The sequence below is a fragment of the Felis catus genome, chromosome B3 (genome assembly GCF_018350175.1).
Source record: "Felis catus isolate Fca126 chromosome B3, F.catus_Fca126_mat1.0, whole genome shotgun sequence".
In the NCBI taxonomy this organism is placed as follows: Eukaryota; Metazoa; Chordata; class Mammalia; order Carnivora; family Felidae; genus Felis; species Felis catus.
In genome coordinates, this window is record NC_058373.1 from 52,277,997 (window position 1) to 52,302,368 (window position 24,372).

The 24,372-nt window shown below is 42.0% G+C and overlaps 2 protein-coding genes across 3 annotated transcripts in view; one reads left to right on the forward strand and one right to left on the reverse strand.

Moving 5' to 3' along the window:
• The first annotated feature begins 1,183 nt into the window (after nucleotides 1-1,183).
• LOC109500670 (RNA polymerase-associated protein LEO1-like) lies at nucleotides 1,184-19,386 on the forward strand. Its single transcript, XM_023255358.2, has 9 exons — nucleotides 1,184-1,556; nucleotides 3,725-3,819; nucleotides 4,968-5,113; nucleotides 5,719-5,803; nucleotides 7,355-7,449; nucleotides 8,197-8,331; nucleotides 10,433-10,568; nucleotides 11,465-11,624; nucleotides 16,616-19,386. The coding sequence occupies exons 1-8, from the start codon at nucleotides 1,361-1,363 to the stop codon at nucleotides 11,621-11,623; spliced, it is 1,047 nt and encodes a 348-aa protein (XP_023111126.2). The 5' UTR covers nucleotides 1,184-1,360; the 3' UTR covers nucleotide 11,624; nucleotides 16,616-19,386.
• A 1,374-nt stretch (nucleotides 19,387-20,760) lies between these two features.
• TMOD3 (tropomodulin 3) overlaps nucleotides 20,761-24,372 on the reverse strand; it is an 81,812-nt gene continuing 78,200 nt past the window's right edge. The window contains exons 10-11 of one of the 2 annotated variants that reach the window (XM_045059302.1): nucleotides 23,790-23,860; nucleotides 20,761-23,369 (exon numbers count right to left, since the gene is read on the reverse strand). In XM_045059302.1, the coding sequence (XP_044915237.1) occupies nucleotides 23,826-23,860 (35 nt within the window). In that variant the 3' untranslated portion in view covers nucleotides 20,761-23,369; nucleotides 23,790-23,825. Of the gene's footprint in view, nucleotides 23,861-24,372 lie in introns of both variants that reach the window. The other variant, XM_003987135.5, reaches the window with a different exon arrangement.

The window sequence follows — 24,372 nt, forward strand, 5'->3', positions numbered from 1 at the left end:
AGGTCTTCCTTTCCTTATAAGGATACCAGTCAGTGGGTTTAGGCCCAACCCCAAGTCAGTGGACTTCATCTTAACTAACTATATCTGCAAAGACCCTATTGCCACATAAACTCACATTGGGAAGTTCTGGGTAGATATGAACTTTGTGGGGATTGGGGGGGATCCCTGTTCAGCCCACTATAGTAATCAAGATAAATAATATCGTGATACAACATTTAAAAAAATTGGAACTAATGCAAAAATCCATGATGAACAAGATGTCATTTTTGTAAACAGCATCTGATGACTGGAATTAGGGTAAGGCAAGTGAAACGAGTTGCACAAGTACAGAGCTGGATGGATCCTCGCTTTACTTAAAATTTTAATATTTTCATGGGTTTTTCACACGGAGTTTTAAAAACATTGCGCTGCAGTTTAACTTGATGACTGAGATTCTGGCACCCTTTTTTCACCCATGGTGAATGTGTCACTTGTTGCATCCCTGTCCTGGCCCTCGTTTGTCACAGCATGATGCTTGGGATCCAAAGACAAGCACCCAAGAGAGGGAACCAGGGACAAGCTGTATTAACTTTTTTAGGTTTTGTGGCTAGCATGGAAAGTCACACCGAAGTCCAACACATTCTGTTCATTGCAAGCGAGTCACTAATCAGAGGGAAATTTGAGTCGGTGGAATGGCAAGGAATTTGCAGGTATGTTTTAAATTTAGCATGCACATATGTGTCTTTTCTGTGGTGGTCTACATGCGCTGATCTTTCACTTATGAATGGATTCCACCCTACTTCTCGTGCTGTTGGTACAATCTGGGCGTGGTGGCTGTGGGAGGCTTATCCTGAAATCGGACCATAGAAAAGTGACATTGAAAGAGAAGGTCCTAAATCACCATTGTGCCACTTTCCTAACACCAAAACCTTCAGTCTCGTGCTGTTTCTTGTCTTATCAAGTTGAAACTCGTATGCCTGGTTTTTTTTTTTTTTTTTAAGTTACTTGAGAGAACAAGTGAGCAGGGAAGGGGCAGAAAGAGGGGAAGAGAATCCCAGGCAGGATCCAAGCTGTCAGCACAGAGCCCAGCATGGGGCTCAATCGCATGAACCGCAAGATCACAACCTGAGCCAAAACCAAGTGTCAGATGCTCAATGGACTGAGCCACTCAGGCGCCCCTACTTTTTTTTTTTTTTTTTTTTTTTTTAAACTAGTAGGCATGTGTGTCCGTTATTATGCTCTTATCTTGCAAGCTTAGTGATGCTGGGGCCAAGTTTCTGTAATCACATTTCATTGTTGCCAGTTGCCCCCTGTTAGGGGGCGCTGGAGGGAGACTGGAAGACTGGATAACAAATAAGAGATTGCTCCTTCCTGTTTGTTTATGGAATTTTCTAGAGGCTTCCTGTCAAGTTGCAGCTTTCCTAAGAGGCCCACAAACACTTCAGTCTCAGCAGAGGCAGTTCCTTCCCACAGCAGCTCTGTCCAATTTGCAGCTTTACCAACACTTGGAGAGCCAGCTTTATTGTACCTGCCCCTCCCAGAGGCATTAGTGCCAGCTGGACACTTTTCTTCCTCAGGTATGAGTTTCAGCTCCATACTGTTTAAGTTTTTAAGTTTAATAATTTCACCTCTTCTCTGTTCCCTCATTTCCAAAAGTGCTAACCTAAGTACAATTTAAAAAATTTTTAATGTTTATTTTTGAGGAAGACAGCGAGCAGGGGAGAGGCAGAGAGAGATGAGGGCACAATCTGCAGCAGTCTCCAGCTCTGAGCTGTTAGCACAGAGCCCGATGCGGGGCCCGAACTCATGAACTGTGAGATCATGACCTGAGCTGAAGTTGGACGCTCAACCGACTGAACCACCCAGGCGCCCCAGTACAATTTTTAAAAAATTCTGTATAGATAACTGGTGTGTTTTCTCTTGCCCCACTTGGACCTGACTGGGTAGTCCAGGAAACAAATCCTCAAAGAGGCGATTGGTAGGTTAGTTTGGGTTTAAATGCAGGTCTGAGCTTCTCACCGACACGCAATGGGATTGCTGGTAATCCATGGTGTGGTGGCATGATGAATCAGATAATCTCCTATGTTTGAGGGCTTTAATGGCTGCTACACTTTTTTAGGCAGTAGTGATGATTATTTGGACTGTGGTGTGGCATGGATGCTTCTGAGTGCTCTGGAGGACTTACAGAAGAAAATTACAAGCTTAGGTCTTTAAATATTCAGCTCAGGTCATGGTCAGAGAACCAGTGAGTTCATTACAGCCCTGAAAGAATCTTCTATCTCATAATCAGAAGGCCGAGGTAGCAGGATGTTAGACAACATTTAATTGTGCAATTGCAGAATTAAAACATTAATTGAATCCACAGCTTCTTGATATCTCTCATGTGAAAGGACATTGGATAGAGAAAGAAACTAGGAGCGGGGTGTCTGGATGAAGCTGAAAAGCTCGATTTCCTCATCACTGCTGAGACTCCCTTGCTTGTGAGAAGTTTGCTTCCCTAGGTCTGAAGAAACTGGTCTTTCCTTGCTTGAAAATGTTGTAATAATGTCACCTGGGGCAGTTTGTATTCTCCTCAAGGCTCACCCTTTGCATGCTGTCTGACCCACTTGTTACCAGCAGACCCAGCGCTACGACCTCCTCAGACTCTGACGAAGAAAGCACGAACTCCCAAATGAGGAAGAACTAGCTTCCCAAAAGAACGGCAAGATTTTGCTGATACAGGGAGAAGCCTAGGGAATATGTGTGGATATATTCTAAGAATATAATTCTAAGTATATTCTAAGAATGTGAGATGAAGGACAGACTATAACACTAGCATGGGCCAAACTGGTTTGGGTACACTTAGGTACTCTGGATTTGATGGGTTAGCGCATATAGCATATAGTGAGACACGGCTCTGTAGCTGGTTGGTTAACTAAAACAAACTCACTGGTGACCTACTTGCAATAAAGCTTCCCTAGCATTATGTGGAGGGAATCCAAAGGCTTAGGGAGATGAGTGTTGGATTAGACATACCTTGTGTTACCTGCATACCATGCCTCACCTTCTCCAACTCTATCCCCTGAGAAGGCCAGATTAAAATAATAAACATTTAATATTTCACCATTTCTGAGGGTCATGATTGGTTTAGCAGGCTCGTTGTGGCTCAGGGTCTGTGATGAGGTTGCAGTCAAGACATTGGCTGAGAACACACTATCTAAAGGCTTGCCTGGAACTGAAGGATCTGTTTCCAACATGGTTCACTCTTGTGCTGTTGGCAGGAGGCCTCAGTTTGTTGCCACGTGAGCCTCTCAGTAGCAGCTTGAGTGTCTTCATGGCAGCTGGCTTCCTCTAGAGCAGGTGACCTAGAGCAGGAGAGAAAGAGCAAGGCAGAAAAGCCACAATGTCGTGCCCTAGCCTTGGAAGTGAGGTTGTATTCTATCGATCGGATAGACCAGCCATGATACGTGTTGGAGGAGACTATGCAAGGGCAGGAATACCAGAGGCAGGAACCACCAGAAAGTATCTTGAAAGCTGGCTGTCACAGCAGCTTTGCCTTCCACCAACCAACTTGACCACCTTCCCTATCCAGAGACACTTGACGGGCTCCTGAAGGCTAGGCTCAGGGAGCCAATCTGAGGTTGGTTGAGTGGAGAGGAGATTTGGTTTATGAATCTTGGGAAAACGTCGAAATGATGGGGTAAGAGCTGTGTGAAAAACTTCAGTCAGAGAAATTAATGCTGTACATTTTCTCCCAACACTGAAGGTTATAGTAGGACCATGGATCTGTTTGGAGACATAGGTGACATTTCTTCAGACAGCGATGGGGACAATGAACAATCCATTCCAGGGCAGCCTCATGTAAGTACACTCAGTAACCTCAACAGGTTCCAGTGTTCAAAGTTAAACAAGCTTCAAAGCCTGACGGGTCTGACTCCTATGGGGAGAGGACATTGATAATTGAGTAGCAGTCTGAAACATCTGATAAATGGGTGACTTTCTCAGCTGTGTTGGGAATTTGTGGATATTAGAAGGCACCGAAGAAACTGCTCAGAAGAGGTTGATGCTAAACTTTAGGGGCTAAACTCTGAAAACTCATAATTTGAAAACCTTTGGCTTAAGTTTTTCTGAACCGAAACCTGTGCCAAAAAGCATGTGCTATTTGACTTCTCTGATTTTCTTTCTTTCTTTTCTTTTCTTTTCTTTTCTTTTCTTTTCTTTTCTTTTCTTTTCTTTTCTTTTCTTTTCTTTTCTTTTCTTTTCTTTTCTTTTTTTTTGAGAGAAGGAGAGAGAGAATCCCATGAGGGGCAGAGAGAGGAAGAGAGAAGCAGGGCACGAACTCACCTGCAGTGGGACTTGAACTCACAAACCGTGAGATCATGACTTGAGCCAAAGTCAGATGCTTATAAGCCACCCAGGTGCCCTCTTCTCTGATTTTAATAGTTACTTAGTACTGAGGGGTTGTACAATTTCACAGTTCTTTTGTTTAATGTCTTATGCAAACTAGATATGCCAACAAAATAAGTATTTTTTTCTGGTAATGCAGGCTTACAGGTCTTGTTTCCCATGGTGGTATTGTTGGCGGAGAGGATGAAATTTTAGGGAGAGACCTGGAGGGGTTACTGACTACTTTATTCCTAAAGTGGTGCCTGAATTTACTTCCTGTCACACCTGCATCTGCCTACTATGGGAGAGCCGGAGCATTTCTTTCTCTTTTTTTTATAAAATTCTTTTAACATTTATTTTTGAGAGAGACAGAGAGAGAGCATGCACACACATGCACACACGCACAAGAGGGGGAGGGGCAGAGAGAGAGGGAGACAGAATCCAAAGCAGGCTTCAGGCTCTGAGCTGTCAGCACAGAACCCAACATGGAGCTTGAACTCACACACCATGAGATCATGACCTGAGCTGAAATTGGATGCTTAACCAACTGAGCCATCCAGGTGCCCTCAGCTAGAGCATTTCTGATTTCACTTCAAGCTCTCACATTCTGATTCTCCTCTTAGGAAGAACATGGAGTGCCTCAGGACCAACAGGAGGAAGAGCCGATTTCTGAAGGCAGAATAGAAATAGAAATCCCCAATGTCAACTCTGATTTGGGAAATGAATTGTACTTTGTTAAACTACCCAGATTTCTCAGCATAGAATCCAAGTAAGAGGACTGATTAAAGTTTTTTTTCAAGATATTAAATAAAAATAAGTGGAATATAAATGTTTTTTCTTATGAGTTGGCTAATCATAAAGACTAGAGATTCCTCATCTGAATGGATGATGCAGGTGTTTTTCACTAGCGTAAAGCTGAAAAATGAGGTTGAGAAAGTTTGCTAGAGAAATCATAAATGTTCAGTGCAAAAGCCACTGTGACTAGAAAAGACCATGATCTTGGACAACAACATAGTATTGGGTATTTTTCATGAAGCCTCATGAGTGTAAGCTCTTATGCAATTAAACATGATACTTTCCTTTAAAAATGGTGAAAGATGGACCATATGTTATTTATATTTCAGAAAATGTAATTCTTCAAAAAAGACTTCGAATTATTAGTCACATTTGGATTTTATTTCAGATGTGTTAAAATCAAATTTCAAGAAAGTACACTAATTCGCATACTTGCTTGAAGTTTTACAGGAAGTGACTTGTCTACTGTGGCTTTTTAAAAACACCTTGGTGCATGTTGTAAAGATTATTATTATTTTACAGCATTAACAATATTCATTACTAGATATGGCTAACCTGAGATTAAAAAACCATTTTTAGACCTTTTGATCCTCAGTATTATGAAGACGAATTTGAAGGTGTGAAAGTGCTTGATGAGGAAGATAGAACCATGTTAAAATTGAAGGTACCATTCTGTACTTGTTTCCTTTTTTTTTTTTTTAAGTTTTTCATAAAACAGAGATAATGATTTGAGACCTGAGAGTATGAAATGATGTTTTATGTTTACTCTTCAGTCAACAAACAACCGTTCAGACCAAGGTCTGAAATGTCTCTTCAGAATGTTTCTAGGGGAGAAGTTACATAGCCTCATAGTCCCTGTAATTGTCACTTTTCTAACCTTTTTTTTTTTTTGCAGTTGTAATTTTTCAATGGAAGTAAAGATAAAAATTCTTGAAAATTGTTAGTTCATTTTTAAAAAATGTTTATTTATTTTTGAGAGAGACAGAGACAGAATGCAAGTGGGTTGGGGCAGAGAGAGAGGGGGAGGCACAGAATCCGAAGCAGGCTCCAGGCTCTGAGCTGTCAGCACAGAGCCCGATGTGGGGCTAGAACTCATGAGCTGTGAGATCATGACCTGAGCTGAAGTCAGATGCTCAACTGACTGAGCCACCCAGGCGCCCCTAGTTACTTCATTTCGTATAAACATAGGTATATGGAACTGCCTTCTACATGTTACAGTAGACTTCCCACAATAGAAATCTCTCAGGCTCTTTCTGGAAATTCAGACTATGTACAAAGAGATGCCTTGTCTTGAGATGTTTCCTCTTGAGAAGGCCTGGGATGGCTGTACACTCTACTGCACACACAGAGGGTCATGAGCTATTGCCAGAGGCAGAACCAATTTTTATGCCACCTTGATTTGGGGTTCCCTACTATATGGGTAGGACAAATTTGAACTAAAAAAACCCCAAAAACAAAAAATAAACAGGGCAAAGCACAAGTCTCCAGTTTTAATTGTTAAGAGTATCTTAAGTGTATATTCTTTTATTTACTTTTTTTTTTTTTTTTTTTAACATAATGTCCAGAGCTTCCTTGTCTTACTAGGCCAGGCTTACTGGTCCTCCCTTCACTGGGTTCATAGCCCTTCAAGTGGACTTAACAGTAGGCAGAGATCTCTATTTTAACTGCCCATCTCATGTAGACTCAAAGCCTCATCCTTTCTTTGAACTTTTGGTGTGTCTGGTAATACCTCCGTCCTGCATTGTCCTTGGCTTTTACCTCCACTGTTATAAACTAGAGCTTAGGAAAGATTAAAAAATTTTTTTATTTTTATTTTCGAGAGAGAGAGAGAGAGCACAAGCAGGGGAGGGCAGAGAGAGAGGGAGACACAGAATCTGAAGCCGGCTCCAGGCTCTGAGCTTGTCTGCACAGAGCCCAACATGGGGCTTGAACCCACAAACCACAAGATCATGACCTGAGCTGAAGTCTGACTCTTAACCAACTGAGCCACCTGGGAGCCCCAAGCTTAGGAAAGATTTAAACAAAATGGTTAGTTTAACCAATATCCCTAGGTATTCGTAGTAGGAGTGTTTCAGTGTTTCTTCATCAGCTATTTTGGAAGCTTCTTTTATCACTACATACGAATTCTTGGCACATGATTATAAGTCACTTGAGGAAATGAAGAACATGCAGTTTAGTTACACTCGTTTTGTAATGCCCTTGTATTTTGAACCAGGTGGAAAATACTATAAGATGGAGGAAACGCCGGGATGAGGAAGGAAATGAAATTAAAGAAAGCAATACTCGGATAGTCAAGTGGTCAGATGGAAGGTGAGCCCATAACGCCTGAAGAGCATTGACAGACCCGGAGGGAGGCCTGGGAGGCGTGGAGTTCTCCATGTGGGACCTTACTTTGGGGTCCTCTTTCACTAAAGAATTAACAAAATCTAGGCCTCTGGGAGGACACTTTAGAAATGGGCCCAAGATGTGATCAGATTCATGGTATCTGCCTTATCCGAGTAAGCGCCCAATGCTCGCTCCCATGTGCCAGGTGCTACTGGACAGTATAAATTGGTATTTTGGGAAAAATGTTTCTGTTTCACTAATGAAATGGTAGAGATTGGGAAAGTGACAAAACTATTATGTCTCAAATGGGAAGGAGAAGGAGTTTTACCACCTTTTGCTTTAAAAGGGCTTAAGTTGGGGCGCCTGGGTGGCTCAGTTGGTTACGCATCCAGCTTTGGCTCAGGTCATGATCTCATAGTCCGTGAGTTCGAGCCCCGCGTTGGGCTCTGTGCTGACAGCGCAGAGCCTGGAGCCTGCTTCGGATTCTGTGTCTCCCTCTCTCTCTGCCCTTCCCCTGCTCATGCTCTGACTCTCTCTGTCTCAAAAATAAATAAAAACATTCAAAAAAATTAAAAAAAATAAAAGGGCATGGGTTATTTACGGCATCTCTGTTTTTCTCACGAGTTCAGTGCACAGTTGCACAGCATTTTAAGTAAAGCCTATAGGGGAGAATGGGAATTGTAGGATTCGTTAACATGTCCACCCCAGCACTGACCGGTGTCTCTTTTCCAGCCTTTCCCTGCATCTGGGCAATGAAGTGTTTGATGTCTACAAGGCCCCCCTGCAGGGCAATTACAACCACCTGTTCGTTCGAGAAGACACAGGTCTACAGGGACAAGCCGTCTTCAAAGCCAAGCTCACCTTCAGGTAACCTTCATACTGATGTGTTGGTACTGGCTGTTAAAGAGCAGCCAGGCCGAGAGGCCGTGCAGAAGGCCTGACTCAGCCCTGACCGACATAATTTCGGGGTGCAGCTCACCAGGGGACATGCTCGGTTCCCATGCTGTTTTTCACTTTTGCTACAAGTTGCTGTTTCTCAGGGAGCCAGTTCATGCTATCGAAACCACCACGAGACCAGTATGTAAGCCGGGAGACCAGTGAATGAATTCACCTTGGTCAGTGCACCCGGTAGGAGGCCTAGAGGACTGGTCTACGCAGCTCCGTGGGTCAGTGCCCTTTCCCGTGAGAGGAACACAGCTGGGAGGCGGGCCGATTGTGAGCGTGTCGTTGGCGTGTGCACGCGGCAGAGGCGGGGGAGGGGCTGGACAGGCTGCGGCCTGACCCCAAGCGGATAGGCGCTGCACCCCTGTGCTGCGGCCGCCTTGTTGGGCGCTTTTCCTCCTCCGCTCCTTCGCGCACCTTGCCTCTGAAGGTCATAGCGCTGTTGTCCGTCTTGCAGCTCTCCTTGAAGTGGGGCACTTAACAGATGAACAGTGCTCACAGGATTTCTTTCTTGGGGTCACGGAAATGTCCTAAAATCGGATTGTTGTAATGGTTATACCAGTTGTGATTTATTAAAAAAAAAAAAAAAAAAAATTAACGTTTATTTATTTTTGAGACCGAGAGAGACAGAGCATGAACAGGGGAGGGTCAGAGAGAGAGGGAGGCACAGAATCTGAAACAGGCTCCAGGCTCTGAGCTGTCAGCACAGAGCCCGACGCGGGGCTCGAACTCACGGACCGCGCGAGATCATGACCTGAGCCGAAGTCGGTGCTTAACCGACTGAGCCACCCAGGCGCCCCTCTACCACTTATAATTTAAAAAGTCGTTTACGCGGTGCCTGGGTGCCTCAGTCGGTTAAGCACCGACTTCGGCTCTGGTCATGATCTCGGAGTTCGGGGTTCGGGGTTCATGGCTTCCAGCGCCCCGCCCCGTGCCCCATTGGGCTCAGCTTAGAGGCTGGAGCCTGCTTCAGATTGTGTGTCTCCCTCTCTCTCTGCCCCTCCCCCGCTCGCTCGCGCTGTCTCTGTCTCTCTTTCTCTCTGTCTCTGTCTGTCTCTCGCGCGCGCACGCTTCCACTCTCTCTCAAAAACAAACATTAACAATTTTTTTCTAAAAGTTATTTACTTGCGTATTAAAATGAGTGAATTTTATGATATGTAAATTATACTCAAATCTTTTGCTCTGTTTTAAAGATTAACAGCACTGAGGTTTAGACATTAACAGTGTCTGACTTCTGTGCAAGCTTGAAGAAGAGTCTCAATCTCACTAATTTTTAGTGTCCTTATCTGTAAATTGGAGATAATATCTACTTCACAGAATGGTGTGTCAGTTAAGTCAAATGATACATTAGATGGCATGCAGTGTGGAGACCTGGCATAATAAACGTTGTTCGGATCCAACCTCTTAATGAGCTTTTCTCCAGTGGTGTAAAAGACAAACAATTCTACAGCGTGCTTTTTTCCCCGTTGTGCCCCGTGTTCCACACTCCTTATGTCCCATCTCTCGACAGCCTCAGAGACTCTCCTAAGTTAGGATCATTCTTTCTTTCTGATGTACCACCAATCTGCCTCCCTTGAGCCAGGAATGTTTTCTGCACCAGCTGTTCCTCTGGGCTATCGTGAGGCCTCCTTGCCTTGCCCTTCCTTCTAATTGTATTTCAGATAAAGGGACTTTTAGTTCTTGAGTCAGGACTTGTGTGTGGCCTCTGCACCACCCTCACAGACCTGAGATTTCATATCCCTTCTCTTTCTGCTTGTCGTCAGGGATTTCTTTGTAAAAGCCCTTGACCCTGCCGCCTGCTCTTTTTTCTCCACTTGGTGCTTCAGCCCCTCGGCATCCCCCCGGGGAGAAGGGACAGAGGGAGGAACAAGAGAAGGAGGAAGCCTCAGAGCGCCAGGACCCGAGGCCCAGTGTCCTTCATCTGCTAAAGGGGAAGGGGTCATCGTCACAGCTGTTTGTGCTCTCGGTTTGATCACCTGCGATGTTCTTAGTCAACAGTGGGGCATTCTTGTCCATCTCCCAGCAGACCTCACTCTACAGACAGTGTCACACATAGAAAGATGACCCTGCTGCTTGCTAATAGATGCTCAAGGACGCAGAAGATTAGAATCTTACCAATGGCTGGTTGTGATCCTGAGTGCCAGCGCACTGAAATGATTAAGGTACGTTTGCTAAGCTCTATGCTGGGATCTTTTTGGGGGGTATTACAGGCTTACTCTCCAGAATATTAATTCACAATTTTGTATTGCCACAACCATTTTATTTCTTATAGTTATCAGGGAGCCAACTTAAACCTAAGTGTGTGGTTAACCCTAGTAATATCAGTGGCTTCTGGTGAGATGTAGCAAATCAGACACTCAGGTGTTCTCTCTCCAGTTCATGAGATTTCAGGGAGAAATCTGACAGGTTTTATGACAGGTTATCATAAAACTTTGTGAGATATGAAGTGCTGGGAAGGTCAAAAGGACATTCCTGACTCACTCAACTAGGCTCTGTCTTGTGAACACCAGTGTGTGGATCGCCAGGCAGAGAAGGGTGCGAAGGGTGTGAAAGTTCTACTTTGGGGCTCAGGGACCCTCCCCTGCCAGCACCTCCCCATCCTGTCATCAGGAGCGACGGGGAGCTCTCTGGGGTGAGGGGCCCTGACAGGAATATCTGAGCACCGTTGTAGTTTGATGGAGCCTGAGCAAGTTGGGTTGTCTGTCTCAGGGATTAACAGAAACGGCCGCCCTCAGGCGTCCACTGGGCAAGGATGAGGTTCTTCAGGCTGGTTGCTGCTCTCCAGACTCTGACTGACGGGCAGCACAAGGGGACGCTGCAGTTCCCAGGGCCGTGCCTGTGCCAGTTCTGATCGGCCACTGGTGCGAGAGAGCCCTCAGCCTCTTCACCCTGTGTTACCTTCACGCCTTAGAACTAAAGAGAGTGATCGCTGTGTGGTAACAGGTGTGGAATGGAGACAACTATATTCTAAAGACAAGAATTGTAGTAAACGTAGGTTCAAGTGAGCACAGAGGTAGTTCATATTTTTAAGTTAAATGGTTGATTTGCTTCTTTACAGAAAAAGGAACGTTTGAGGGCTTCTACTCAGCAGACAGTCCATCTGTGGGAGGGGCAGAACCAGCAGGGGCTGGGTGTCCCCTACCAGGACCCCAATAATGTCCATGAGGAAGAGGAAGGCATCAAAGCTGTGAAAAACCATAACCAAGGGGACCTTTGAGGTAAGCTGGGCATGGAGGTAACATTTCCTCATCTGAGGGCCACAGAGACTGATGGCCTTTTACTCTCTCTTCTGCTGTTACTTACTTAGGACAACGGTACAAAGGCCTTTGTTTTTATTTTGTGTTTGTTAGGGTCACTTTCCCACAGAAAAGCTTAGCTGGGAAGGTAAGGCACCCCCAAAATAAAAAAAAATCAATTAAATAATTCTTGTTCTTATGGAGGGAAAATGTATAATAAAGAGTTTGCTGCTTGTATAATTGACCCATTATTTAAACATTGTAGTTTCTTAATGTGATCATAAAACCTCTTGGGTGTTTAAAAGTGATGAATCTGAGAACAAAACCTCTCATATCTGTCATTTCAGCATGTCTGCAAGTTATATTCACTTTTTCTCATCAAAACTTTAAAAATGTTGTTGGCTCTTCAAGGGAAAATGTAAGTGGGAGGCAACAATATTCAGAAGAAAAGCTCAGGAATAAACAGGTCTTCATCTTTGAAGTTCATTCCCACGTCTGGAGTTCGAGTTCCTTTACTTTCAGAGGAATGAGCTAGAATCTATTTTTCAGGCAGTGATGGGGATCAGAAGAAGAAAAGGCTCAAAGATTCCTGAGAGCAAGGAAGGTCACCAGTGATGAGATAGAACCAAATTTGTTCAGTTCTAAGGGGGTTTGTCCTGAACCCAGGAGCCAACTCCTGGACTAAAAATTTGCTCACAGCCCTGGGGCACAGACATATGTTTATATACTTCATTGAGACTCTGGGAGATTAATGTAGTGACAGGACCAGGAGTGGCCCAGAGGAGGGTCTGACCCCTGTGATCAGGTGCATATTGGAAGACTGCTCAGAGAAGGAGATCCCTCACTGGTGGTGAAGAAAGTGTTAGCTTATGGGACACACTGACCAGGCAGGCGTTCTAGGGAGGTAGAAAGGCTTGTGAGGAAATGTGTGGGGCCCTGAGTCGCCACCACACTCAATGGGAGAGGGACCGATAGCTCTGTGTGGTGGAGCAAGACGTCCATCATGTTCATCGTGGTAACTGGGCGTTCTTATTGTTTGGGTGTATGAGTAGTTGAGGGTTATTCCATTTCCATGTTATTAAAATATTTTCCCTTTAATTATTTCCTTTTCTACTTATAAGTGCAAATAAAATTTCAGTCTTAAATATACAAGGGAATCATATTTACCAAGTAAATATATAAGGGCAAAATGGGAATTATTGCCCATATGCCATATTAAAAAAAAAATTTTTTTAATGTTTATTTTTGAAGGAGAGACAGAACGTGAGTGGGGGAGGGGCAGAAAGCGAGGGAGACACAGAATCTGAAGCAGGCTCCAGGCTCTGAGCTGTCAGCACAAAACCCAATGTGGGCCTTAAACTCATGAACGGTGAGATCATGACCTGAGCTGAAGTTGGACGCTTAACCGACTGAGCCAGTCAGGTGCCCCTGCCCATATGCCATATTAATTAATTCACTGTTTTCTGAACACTTAACATGCTTCACTCCGGGTCTGGCGTCACAGGTGGGAGTAAACATTTCAGTAACACAAATGTTGAGCATGTCAGTTAAGCGCTGGTCACCTGTCCAAGGGAAGCATTCGTTTTTCATGTAAAAAATAGATTTAAAACTTTAAAAGCATACTGAGAAAGCACATAAAATGCAAGCAGTCATTTTTAAAAATCCATAGGCTTTAAAATACTTTTAGATAGGGAAAGTGAAATATTGAGGAAGCAGGAAAACATATTTCAAGTAGTATGATTGGAATGTCAGTACAGAGTGAGGAGGGAGTGTCCCTCCTGCCCTGACCACTGCCCGGGGGCAGCCCGGGGTTCGTATGGCCTGACCAGCTGGAGACAGTGTCTGTGGAGATGGGTCGCTGCTGGGCGGTCTCCTTCTAATATGAAGGACTGGCTCCCCCATCAGCTCAAGACTACTTTTTTTGGAAATTTTTATTTTAATTCCAGTTAGTTAACATACAGTGTTACATTAGTTTCAGATGTACAATACAGTGATTCGACACTTCCGTGTGATACCCAGGGCTCATCACAGTGAGTGCCCTCCTTAATCCCCATCACCCACCTCCCCTCAGTTTGTTCTCTAGAGTTAAGAATCTGTTTCTTGGTTTCTTCCCCCCACCCTTTGTTCATTTGTTTCTTAAGTTTTACACGAGTGAAATATGGTGTTTATCTCTCTCTGATTTGTTTCACTTAGCATTATACTCTCTAGCTCCGTCCATGACATTGCAAATGGCAAGATTTCATTCATTTTTATGCTGAATAATATTCCATTGTATATACCACATCTTCTTTATCCATTCTTCTAGCGATGGACACTTGGGGGGCTGCTTCCCTATCTTGGCTATTGTATGTAATACTGCTATAAACATCAGGGTGCATGTATCCCTTTGAATTACTGTTTTTGTATTCTTTGGGTAAATACCCAGTAGTGCAATTGCTGGATCATAGGGTAATTCTGTTCTTAACTTTTTGAGGAACCTCTGTATTGTTTTCCACAGTGGTTGCACCAGTTTGCAATCCCATCCACAGTGCAAGAGGGTTCCTTTTTGTCCACATCCTTGCCAGAACTTGTTTTTTATGTTTCTGATTTTAGTCATTCTACAGGTATGAGGTGATATCTCATAGTCCTTTTGATTTGCATTTCCCTGATGATTAATGATGATGAGTATCTTTTCATGTCTGTTGGCCATCTGTAGGTCTCCTTTGGAGAAAAGTCTGTTCATGTCCTCTGCCCATTTTTAATTGGATCTTTTGGGTTTTTTGGTATTCAGTTTTATAAATTCTTTATATATTTTGGATACTCTTTATCAGATGTGTTATTTGCAAATATCATCTCCCATTCTGTAGTTTGCCTTTTTGTTTTGTTGTTTCCTTCATTGTGCAGCTTTTTTTATTTTGATGTAGACCCAATAGTTTATTTTTGCTGTTGTTTCTCTGGCCTCAGAGGACCGATCCAGAAAAAAGTTGCTGTGGTGGCTGTCAGAGAAATTACTGTCTGTGCTGTCTTCCAGGATTTTTATGGTTTCAGGTCTCATATTTAGGTCTTTAATCCGTTTTGAATTCACTTTTGTGTATGGTGTGAGAAGGTGGTCCAATTTCATTCTTTTGCATGTGGCTATTCAGTTTTCCCAACACCATTTTTTGAAGAGACTTTTTTCCACTGGGTATTTTTTCCTGCCTTATTGAAGATTAAGTGACCGTATACTTAGGGGTTTATCTCTGGGTTTTCTATTCTGTTCTTTTGATCTGTGTGTCTACTTTTGTGCCAGTACATACTGTTTTGATTACTACAGCTATATAACTTGAAGTCTGGAATTATGATACCTCCAGATTTTTCTTTTTCAAGATTGCTTTGGCTTCTGGGTCCTTTGTGGCTCCATACACTTTTACGATTGTTCTGCTTCTGTGAAAAATGCTGTTGGTATTTTGATAGAGATTGCATTAAAGATTTAGATTGCTTTGGGTGGTATAGACATTTTAACAGTATTTCTTCTTCCAGTATAGGAGCATGAAATGTCTTTCCCTTTGTGTTCTCTTTCTATCATCCGTGTTTTATAGTTTTTAGAGTACAGGTCATTCACCTCTTTGGTCAGGTTTATTCTTAGGTATCCCATTATTTTGAGTACAATTGTAAATGGGGTTGTTTTAATCTTTCTCCGGCTTCATTATTGCTGTTTAGAAATGCAACAGATTTCTGTACATTGATTTTGTATCCTGTGACATTGCTGAACTCATGTATCAGTTCTAGTAATTTTTTGGTGGAGTCTTTCAGGTTTTGTAATGTTTATTTAGTTTTGAGAGAGAGTGTAAATTGGGGAGGGGCAGCAAAAGATGGGGACAGAGGATCCAAAGCGGGCTCTGCACTGACAGCAGTGAGCCCGTTGCGGGGCTCAGACTCACAATCTGTGAGATCATGACCTGAGCCGAAGTTGGACGATCAAACGACAAAGCCACCCAGACGTCCCTTGGGTTTTCTATATACAATTTTGTGTCATCTGCAAATAGTGAAACATTCACCTCTTCCTGATTTGGTTGCCTTTTATTTCTTTATGTTGTCTAATTACTATGGCTAGGTCTTAGAGTACTGTGTTAAATAAAAGTGGTGAGAGTGGACATCTTTGTCTTGTTCCTGACCTTAGAGGAAAGGCGCTCAGTTTTTCCCCATTAAGGATGATGTTAGCTGTAGGTTTTTCATAGATGGCCTTTATTATGTTGAGGTATGTTCCCTCTAAACCCATTTTATTGAAGGCTTTTACCATGAATGGATGTTGTACTTTGTCAGATGCTTTTTCTGCATCTATTGAAATGATCATATGATTCTTATCCTTTCTCTTATTGATGTGCTATATTATATTGCAAATACTGCAGCATACCACCCTTGCAACCCAGGAATAAATCCCACTTGGTCATGGTTTAGTGAATGATTTTATTTTTTATTTTTATTAAAATTTTTTAAAATATTTATTTTAATCTTTGAGAGAGAGAGAGAGAGACAGAGTGTGAGCAGGGGAGGAACAGAGAGAGAGGGAGACAGAGAATGTGAAGCAGGCTCTAGGCTCTGAGCTATTAGCACAGAGCCTGATTTGGGGACCTGAGCTTGAGTCAGGCATTTAACCGACTGAGCCACCCAGGGGCTCCAATGTTTGTTTATTTTTGAGAGACAGAATGTGAGCTGGGGAAGGACAGAGAGAGAGGGAGACACAGAATCCGAAGCAAGCTCTGGACTCTGAGCTGTCAGCACACAGCCCGACGTGGGCTCGAACTCACAGACTGCGAGATCCATGATCTGAGCTGAAGTCAGATGCTTAACCGACCGAGCCACCCAGGTGTCCCTATTTTTTAAATGTATTGTTGGATTCAGTTTGCCGAATCCAGTTTGCTAGTATTTTGTTGACGATAGCTGAGAACTACTTTGGACAAAATTTCTAGAAATGGTTGATACTGAATTTTACATCTTATCTCGTATCTGTTTAGGAGGTGAGCCCTCCAGAAAAAGAAGAGCAGAGGTTAAAGAGGAAGAACATGATTCAAGTATGAAGTGTGTGCTCATTGTGTACAGTTGACCCTTGAACACAGATCTGAACTGCGCTGGTCCATTTACACACGTTTTTTTGATATAATGTATTTTCTCTTCCTTGTAGCTTTCTTAATAGCATTTTCTTTAGCTTACTTTATTATGAGCATAGTATATAATACATTAAACATGCAAGATATGTATTAACTGTTATCAATAAGGCTTCTGGTAAAGAGTAGGCTATTAGTAGTTAAGTTTCTGTGGGTCAAAAGTTGTATTTGGATTTTCAACTGTGCAGGGTTTGGGCACCCCTAACCCCAACATTGTCAGCTGCATATTATTTTCCACAGTTTTTTAATAATTTTTTTAATGTTTATTTTTGGGAGAGACAGAGCATGAGCAAGGGAGGGGCAGAGAGAGAGGGAGACACAGACTCAGAAGCAGGAAGCAGGCTCCAGGTTCCAAGCTGTCCGCACAGAGCCTAACAGGGAGCTCAAACTCATGAACCACAAAACCACAACAAGCTGAGGTCGGACGCTTCACTGAGCCACCCAGGTGCCCCATCAACAGTTTGTTTTAAAGCAATGATTAAATGACTTGTTTTGATTGAAATGATAAATCGAGTTGCTTTTGCATAATCCTAGTTGTGAATAAAAAATGTTCAAAAGCAAGCCTGTGACTTTAGAAGATCCATTTTTCCCAAGGAAGAAACTTGTTTTGGTAACTGTTTGCTCTGGGTCTTAGGTTTTTGTGCATTTCAGCTGCTCTGCCCCACCTCATCCTCCCGGCTGGGCCCAAAGGTGGGCTTAGGTTCGGGTCAGGTATCGCATCTTCCCATATGTCCTCCTGTCCTGCCTAGCTGTGTTCAGGCCTCTTCTGTGCTTTGTCATCTCCACCGGCATGGCACCACCACTGACCACCTCGCCCTGGATCTTGTCAGAGCAGGTACAGCATCAGAGGGCTCATTGGACACTGGGTGCTTTGCCTAGTGCTGAACTGGTCCTACCAGTTCTAGTCCTCAGAACAACGTGAAAGGTGGGTACTCTTATTTCCATTTGGACCTGAAAGGTGGGGTCGAAAGAACTTTGAGACCTCTATCCAAAGCTTTTTCCTCCCAAGTAAAAAAATCAGCATTTTTGAGAGAAGGGTCATGAGCTTTTATATGGAGCAATCACAAGGTTAAGCAGATACATTAGTGGCCTTCTGGAGAAAGACACCCAAAATACCTGAGATAAACAGTCACCATAAAATTTAGAGAAAAGAGCAGTGGGAAACAAAATACTAGATTTGACTCCTGGCTTTGTGACTGGCACACCAGCTGGAATATAATGGGTACCTGATAAGTATTTACTGAATGAACAAGCCAAAGGTCTTATCTTGGGCAAGTTACTTGACTTTCTGAAGTCCGTCTCCTCAACTCAGTGGGATTTGGACTTGACCATGTAAATCCTTCATGATTTACATAGTTTTTATTTCTCTACCTCCGCAAGTTGATACTAATTGGATGTATTTTAAAAAATGTATTAGAGACTCATTCAGAACACTAAGCACCAGCACGGTTTAATCCTAAGGCCAGCTACTTCTCGCAAGGGTTGGCCCCAAGGCTCGGCTAAGTCTGCAAACAGGCCCAGGGCTGGGATCTCTAGGCCCTCAACCCTTGCAGATGTAAAGGAAAGCTTCACATTTGAAGGATAAAAGATGTTTGGTGATTTTGGACCCACGAGTGTTCGGCCGCCCTCACTATTTGGTCCCTAAAAGAGCAGAGGCCACTGTGCTAGGCCTAAGAGCACTGTCTCTCCATGGCCACTCGGACTCACGGGAGCTGAGTCACCTGCCAGGGCAAGTGCCCGAGCCTCCTTACCTGGCCGAGAGGACAGGCAGCAAGACCTCCTGCAGGAGAAAATGAGCCCAAAGGCCATTCTCCCAAGGCCAGCCAATATTAAAGATGTAAGGGGACGGTGCTCGTTCGCAAAGGTTCCAGAGCTCTGAAAATGTTAATTTGCCACTTACCCCTAAAAGATTCCTCAAACCCTTTACAACACATTTCACTGATTTCCTCTTTTGCTTGGTAGATTTGGGTGACTGGTAATTAAGGTCTTTGCTGTAAAAATAATTTGTAGTTTATTAGAATTGGCTCCCATCACGTCCAAAATGTGATGTATCATAGGACCCTGTTTCTTCACATTTGTCAACTCAATTCACTTTTATGGACAGACCAGACTGAGAACTGATGGTATTTCAAGCACATAAAATTACTATTTTTATGGGTAGAAATGGTCAAGTATTGACAGTTTATGGTTTCATATAATAGAGTGGGATAGAATAACTGGGAAAATAATAAGCTTGTTTCTGAAAAGGCATGTAAGAAATGAACTTTAGAACATAGGAACTGAAGGGATTTTTTTCACACAGTCCAAGTGTATAGAATATTTGATAAACTTTATTGAAATTATTTCAGTATGAAGTCTAAGTTCTAAATGCCTACAGTACACAGTTTTCAAAAGAAACTTGACTATTAACCAAGTTTAATAATATTTTGTAATATTTATCAGTATATTTATCAGTAAATATATCAGTAAGTATATTTACTGATAAATATTTACTGAGTCACCCAGGTGCCCCATCAACAGTTTGTTTTAAAGCAATGATTAAATGACTTGTTTTGATTGAAATGATAAATCGAGTTGTTTTTGCATAATCCTAGTTGTGAATAAAAAATGTTCAAAAGCAAGCCTGTGACTTTAGAAGATCCATTTTTCCCAAGGAAGAAACTTGTTTTGGTAACTGTTTGCTCTGGGTCTTAGGTTTTTGTGCATTTCGGCTGCTCTGCCCCACCTCATCCTCCTGGCTGGGCCCAGAGGTGGGTAAATTGGAGTATCAGACTTAAGTGGAATTATGCAGAAGAATATAAGACCAAATTAAAAAGGTATAAGAATATAAAAATCGTTGCTTATCAATACATTTTCTCAATTTAAAAATAATGAAGTTTCTTTGGTAAGTCTGTCTTGTGGTGAGAATGACCGAAAAACATGAATGCTCAGTGAGAGCTGATAGAAGGCGCTTCTAAAGATGGTTAGACCCAAGAGCTCACAGCTTTGAGAGCAACAGTTGTTCCGGTAGGTCCACATGTTTGGTTCTCGCGGGTGCCAGGTCTTTAGTTGCAGCCACTTCGCTTTTGAATAGTATTAAGGGCATTATGCTAACTAAGGCAGAGAAAATACCGTATGATCTCATTTATAGGACTATCTAAAAAAACTGAACTCAGAGAAACAATCGCCTGGTGGTTGCCAGGGTGTGGGGGTAGGGGGTGGAGGATGGGTGAAGGTGGTGAAAGCTACAAACTCCCAGTTATAAGATGAGTAGGTCTGGAGGATGGAATGTGCAGCATGGTGCCTGCAGGTGACAGTACTGTACTGCGTATCTGAAAGTTGCTAAGAGACTAGATCTTAATAGTTCACATCACAAGGAAAAATAATTTCTTTAAAACGATATGAGGTGATGGATGTTAACTAAATTTGGGGTACATATTTTGCAATATATACATAAATCATGTTGTGTATCAAAGTAATACAAAGTTATATGTTAATCATATCTCAATAATACTAGAAAAAAAATTTTTTAAGTGAAGTGGCACTGTCATGGAGGAGCACGAGCACAGGACTAAACCTGCAGAGGGTGGAAGCTACTGTGATTCCAGAGAAAGCACAGTCCTCAGACGTGTGGGAGGTGCTGTGGCTCCTGACTCCAAGGGGAAAGTGAGACCTGCATGCCCTGGGAACACAGAGCCAAAAATAGAGAAGATTTTATGAAACCTTGTGAATCTTTTCATCTTATTTATTTTTTTTAGTGTTTTTATTTTTGAGAGAGAGAGCGAGCGAGCGACAGCGAGCAAGAGAGGGGCAGAGAGAGAAGGAGACAAAGAATCCGAAGCAGGCTCCAGGCTCTAAGCTGTCAGCACAGAGCTGACACGGGGCTTGAACTCACGCACCGTGAGACCATGACCTGAGCTGAAGTCGGACGCTTAACTGACTGAGCCACCCAGGTGCCCCTCTTTTCATCTTATTTTAATGGCAAGGATTAAATATAATGTACAACAGAACATGACTAATATTTTATGAAAACATTTTTTCTTTTATAATTTTTATTATACTGTGGAATCCCCTTTTTAAATGAAGATACATCAGATACTGTCACTGGAAAAACCATTTACAAAGTTCTATTTACATGTAACTTTTCCAGAGTGCATCTATTACACAAAGCGAGTATAGGGTTACTTCATTCAAATAACAAGAATTTGCAATTTAATGACCAAGATAATTCTCCTTGAAATCTCTAACTATCGGTGAGTTTTTTAAAACACAAAATGTATATTTGGTCTTTTAAATGACAGGCACCTTTAGGAATGTATTTCACCTATACTTAAGACTTCTACTAGATTTTAGCTACAAGTTTATAGCACCAAAATCCACTTTAATAATATCAGCATTAGTTATTAATATTGATGTTTTTCAATACAATTTCATGTAGACATACTTGAAAAATGAGATCTTCAGACAAATATAAAATTTTTCAAAATGGGCAATTAAAAGCCTTTAAACAGCAATTTAAAAATGCAAAGAATATTCTTTGATTAGATAACCAGGTAAGTTTAAATTGGTTAGCCTACAGAATGTATGGTCTTAGAAAAATCTTTGGTTTAAAAATCAAGACTATGTGAGAACCCTAATCTGTTACAATGCTTTAGAGCTATATATAGAAATACTGAATGTTACTAAATGGTTAAGAGGTGCTGGAGTTTTAAAGATCAAAGTAAACACCAGTTTTCTCCCTTGTAGTTACAACTCTTGAAAAGATTTTCTGTATTCAGTTGGATGAATGTTCAGCTTTAAAGATATTGATGAAATCTTTTCTTCAATTATATAATGCACTGTCACAGCTGAGTACTGGAATGGTATAAGCTAAACACTTAACTTCTTCATACTTAGGTAAATAATCAGTGAAAAAGAGATTACCCGTAAGTACCATACACACACTATGTAGGGTCTCGCTTATGTCTATTAAAAAAAACCTGATGATAGAAGGGGTAACATACTTATCAGTTCACTGACTTATAGACAAAGCAAGCAAGGAAGCCCTGGGTGCCTGCTCTGTGCTGACTCCCCATCCTGCTGGAAGGGTGCAGTCTCTAAAGTCAAGTACATTTCCAAAGTTGCATATGAAAAGGGGACACACACACACACACACACACACACACACACACACACAGAAACCCTTGCTAACTTGGAAAAAAAAAAAAATCAGTGGTCTCTAACTCAAAGGGAATAGTGCAAAGTCGATCTTTGGCCCCTTTAAAACACTGGATATTGATTCAGAAAAACAAAGACACCCACTTCTTCTGAGGGAAGCTTTTGCCTGTTGAGAAGGGTTAATACCAGATCACACACAAGAAGCTGCCTAGCTCAATAAGTAAACTGTCCAGCCCAAGCCAAAGGAGTGACGTTTTGTAATTCAATTTCAAAAATTCTTTTTAAAAGAATCAACACATCTATCCCTACTTTTAACTGGGATTCTTCCCTTTACTCCGTGTAAGTGATAGAGGACAGTCAGGCCTCAATTTCGGGGGTCAGTATTACTCAGATTTTTTCCTGCCTGCCCTCTGTAGCTGGGCCAACTCTGCCATCATCTGCTCCAGGCGCTGCCCTGAACAGGTCCACATCTCACCATGGTACACTGTGCAAGTGCTCGTTTGAATACCGTGAGCAGTACGATGAAACTTCTCTTGTGAGAGATTCCTTTTACACAATATGGACAAAAAAGGCAGATGATGAAAGGGAATATAAAAGTAGATGGATGAGGGGCGCCTGGGTGGCGCAGTCGGTTAAGCGTCTGACTTCAGCCAGGTCACGATCTCGCGGTCCGTGAGTTCGAGCCCCGCGTCAGGCTCTGGGCTGATGGCTCAGAGCCTGGAGCCTATTTCCGATTCTGTGGACTCTCTCTCTGCCCCTCCCCCGTTCATGCTCTGTCTCTCTCTGTCCCAAAAATAAATAAACGTTGAAAAAAAAAATTTTTTAAAAAGTAGATGGATGAAGAACAGTTTTCCCTACTGGTTGGAAAATTCGTGGAATGCCAATTCAGTATTGTTGTTGTAATTCTGCAGTGCACACACAAACTTTCACGATACTGTGCCACAATTTATACACATGCCAGTTTCTAATTTACAGTAAGCATCAGTTTAAGTGACTATTTGGCATGTGCCTCAGACTTAAATTCCATCATGTTTGTTATCTTCGATGTCATGTGTTTAATAACCGCCTTCTTTTTTATTATCCTAAATAACCAAGAGTTGACTATATGTATGACTTTCACAGGGAAGAAAACAGCTTGTCTACTTCGATGCTTTTTACTATGAGCTTTCACAAAAATTTAGTAATGCCCACATTATTGAAATAAAAAACTATAGTGAATTTAGCCATAACTGTCCTTTTAAACAAAGTACTAACCTGGCCAAGCTGATGACTTTGTTGAAACAAGTCCAGGTGTTGGTGACACAGTGGACAAGTGCGGTGACCAGGAATGTGCAGAAGGCCCCTTTCTCTCCCCAACAGACCAGCTTTTATTTCTCAGCCGATGACCAGATTTGGAGTCGTTTTAAAACTCTGGTATCTTGCTTTCTTGATAGAAGCAAAAAGCACACTCTTGCCAAGTTCATGTATTCTAAAACAGGAAAGGGCTCCATGTGATGGAGTAAGGAAAGCTGTGAATGTCTTGTACCTAACAGGTACAATAGCAATTCTAATGGCAGTAATGTCCCTTTTTGATTTAAAAAAGATCGGTCCTTAAAATGTTCATACTATCTACGTAAATGATTTCCTAAACTTTTTTTACAATTGCATTTTTAAACTCATGACTCCTTACAAACCATTTAAGCTAAATTAAAACTGATTTTAGCAGAAAGAAATAATGTTATAAAATACAAAATATCACCTACTATTGATTTTGCAATTTGAAACTGATAACAATGTAAACTAGAAAAAAGATACATGTAGTTAAAAAAAAAAAAAAAGATTTCCAGTCTTTTCCCTTCTATCCAGGAAAATTTTACATCTGACATCACCAACATGAGCCCTTGGTGACCTTTTAAAGTCTCCCAAAGATTGTATCTCGGTGGATTTACTGGTGGTCTCCTTCAACTCGTCTTTTGCGAACTGTGAGAAAAAAAGAGAGGATGTTAGAAATCCCTGTTACTTTGTACAGGGTTCACTTGCTTGTAACAAACAAGCTGCTGCAGATTCCAGTTATAGTTGTAATGACATGTAACGTCCATTTACTTGTTAAGCACTGAGGGGCTTCAAAATGAGAACAAAGACGTGTCCTCAGCTCCCCTGTGCTTACACAGTAGCATCAGAAATCTAAAATCATGGTCATCAATCACCTTTAAGTCATTGCACCCATTTGTTATTTAAAAAAATTGACACCTCTGTTAAAACGATGAATTATAAATTACTGTGTTGAATTTTGAAATGACATTCAGGAAGCTGGGATTAGAAAGTATTAAAAGCAACAAATATTTGCATGCTCTCCTGATTAGGCATTACAATGTATCTCCTTAGTTTGTGAAAGAATATACCAAAAACATTTTTTTTTAAGTTGTTTGTTTATTTAGAGAGAGAGCACAAGCAGAGGAAGGGCAGAGAGAAGGAGAGACAGAATCCCAAGC

Coding starts and splice junctions, on each gene's coding strand:
- LOC109500670 (XM_023255358.2), top strand. CDS start 1,361: ATGGAATTTTCTAGAGGCTTCCTGTCAAGTTGCAGCTTTCCTAAGAGG. Junction 7,450..8,196: donor GTCAAGTGGTCAGATGGAAG/GTGAGCCCATAA, acceptor TCTCTTTTCCAG/CCTTTCCCTGCATCTGGGCA. Junction 10,569..11,464: donor AGCGCACTGAAATGATTAAG/GTACGTTTGCTA, acceptor GCTTCTTTACAG/AAAAAGGAACGTTTGAGGGC.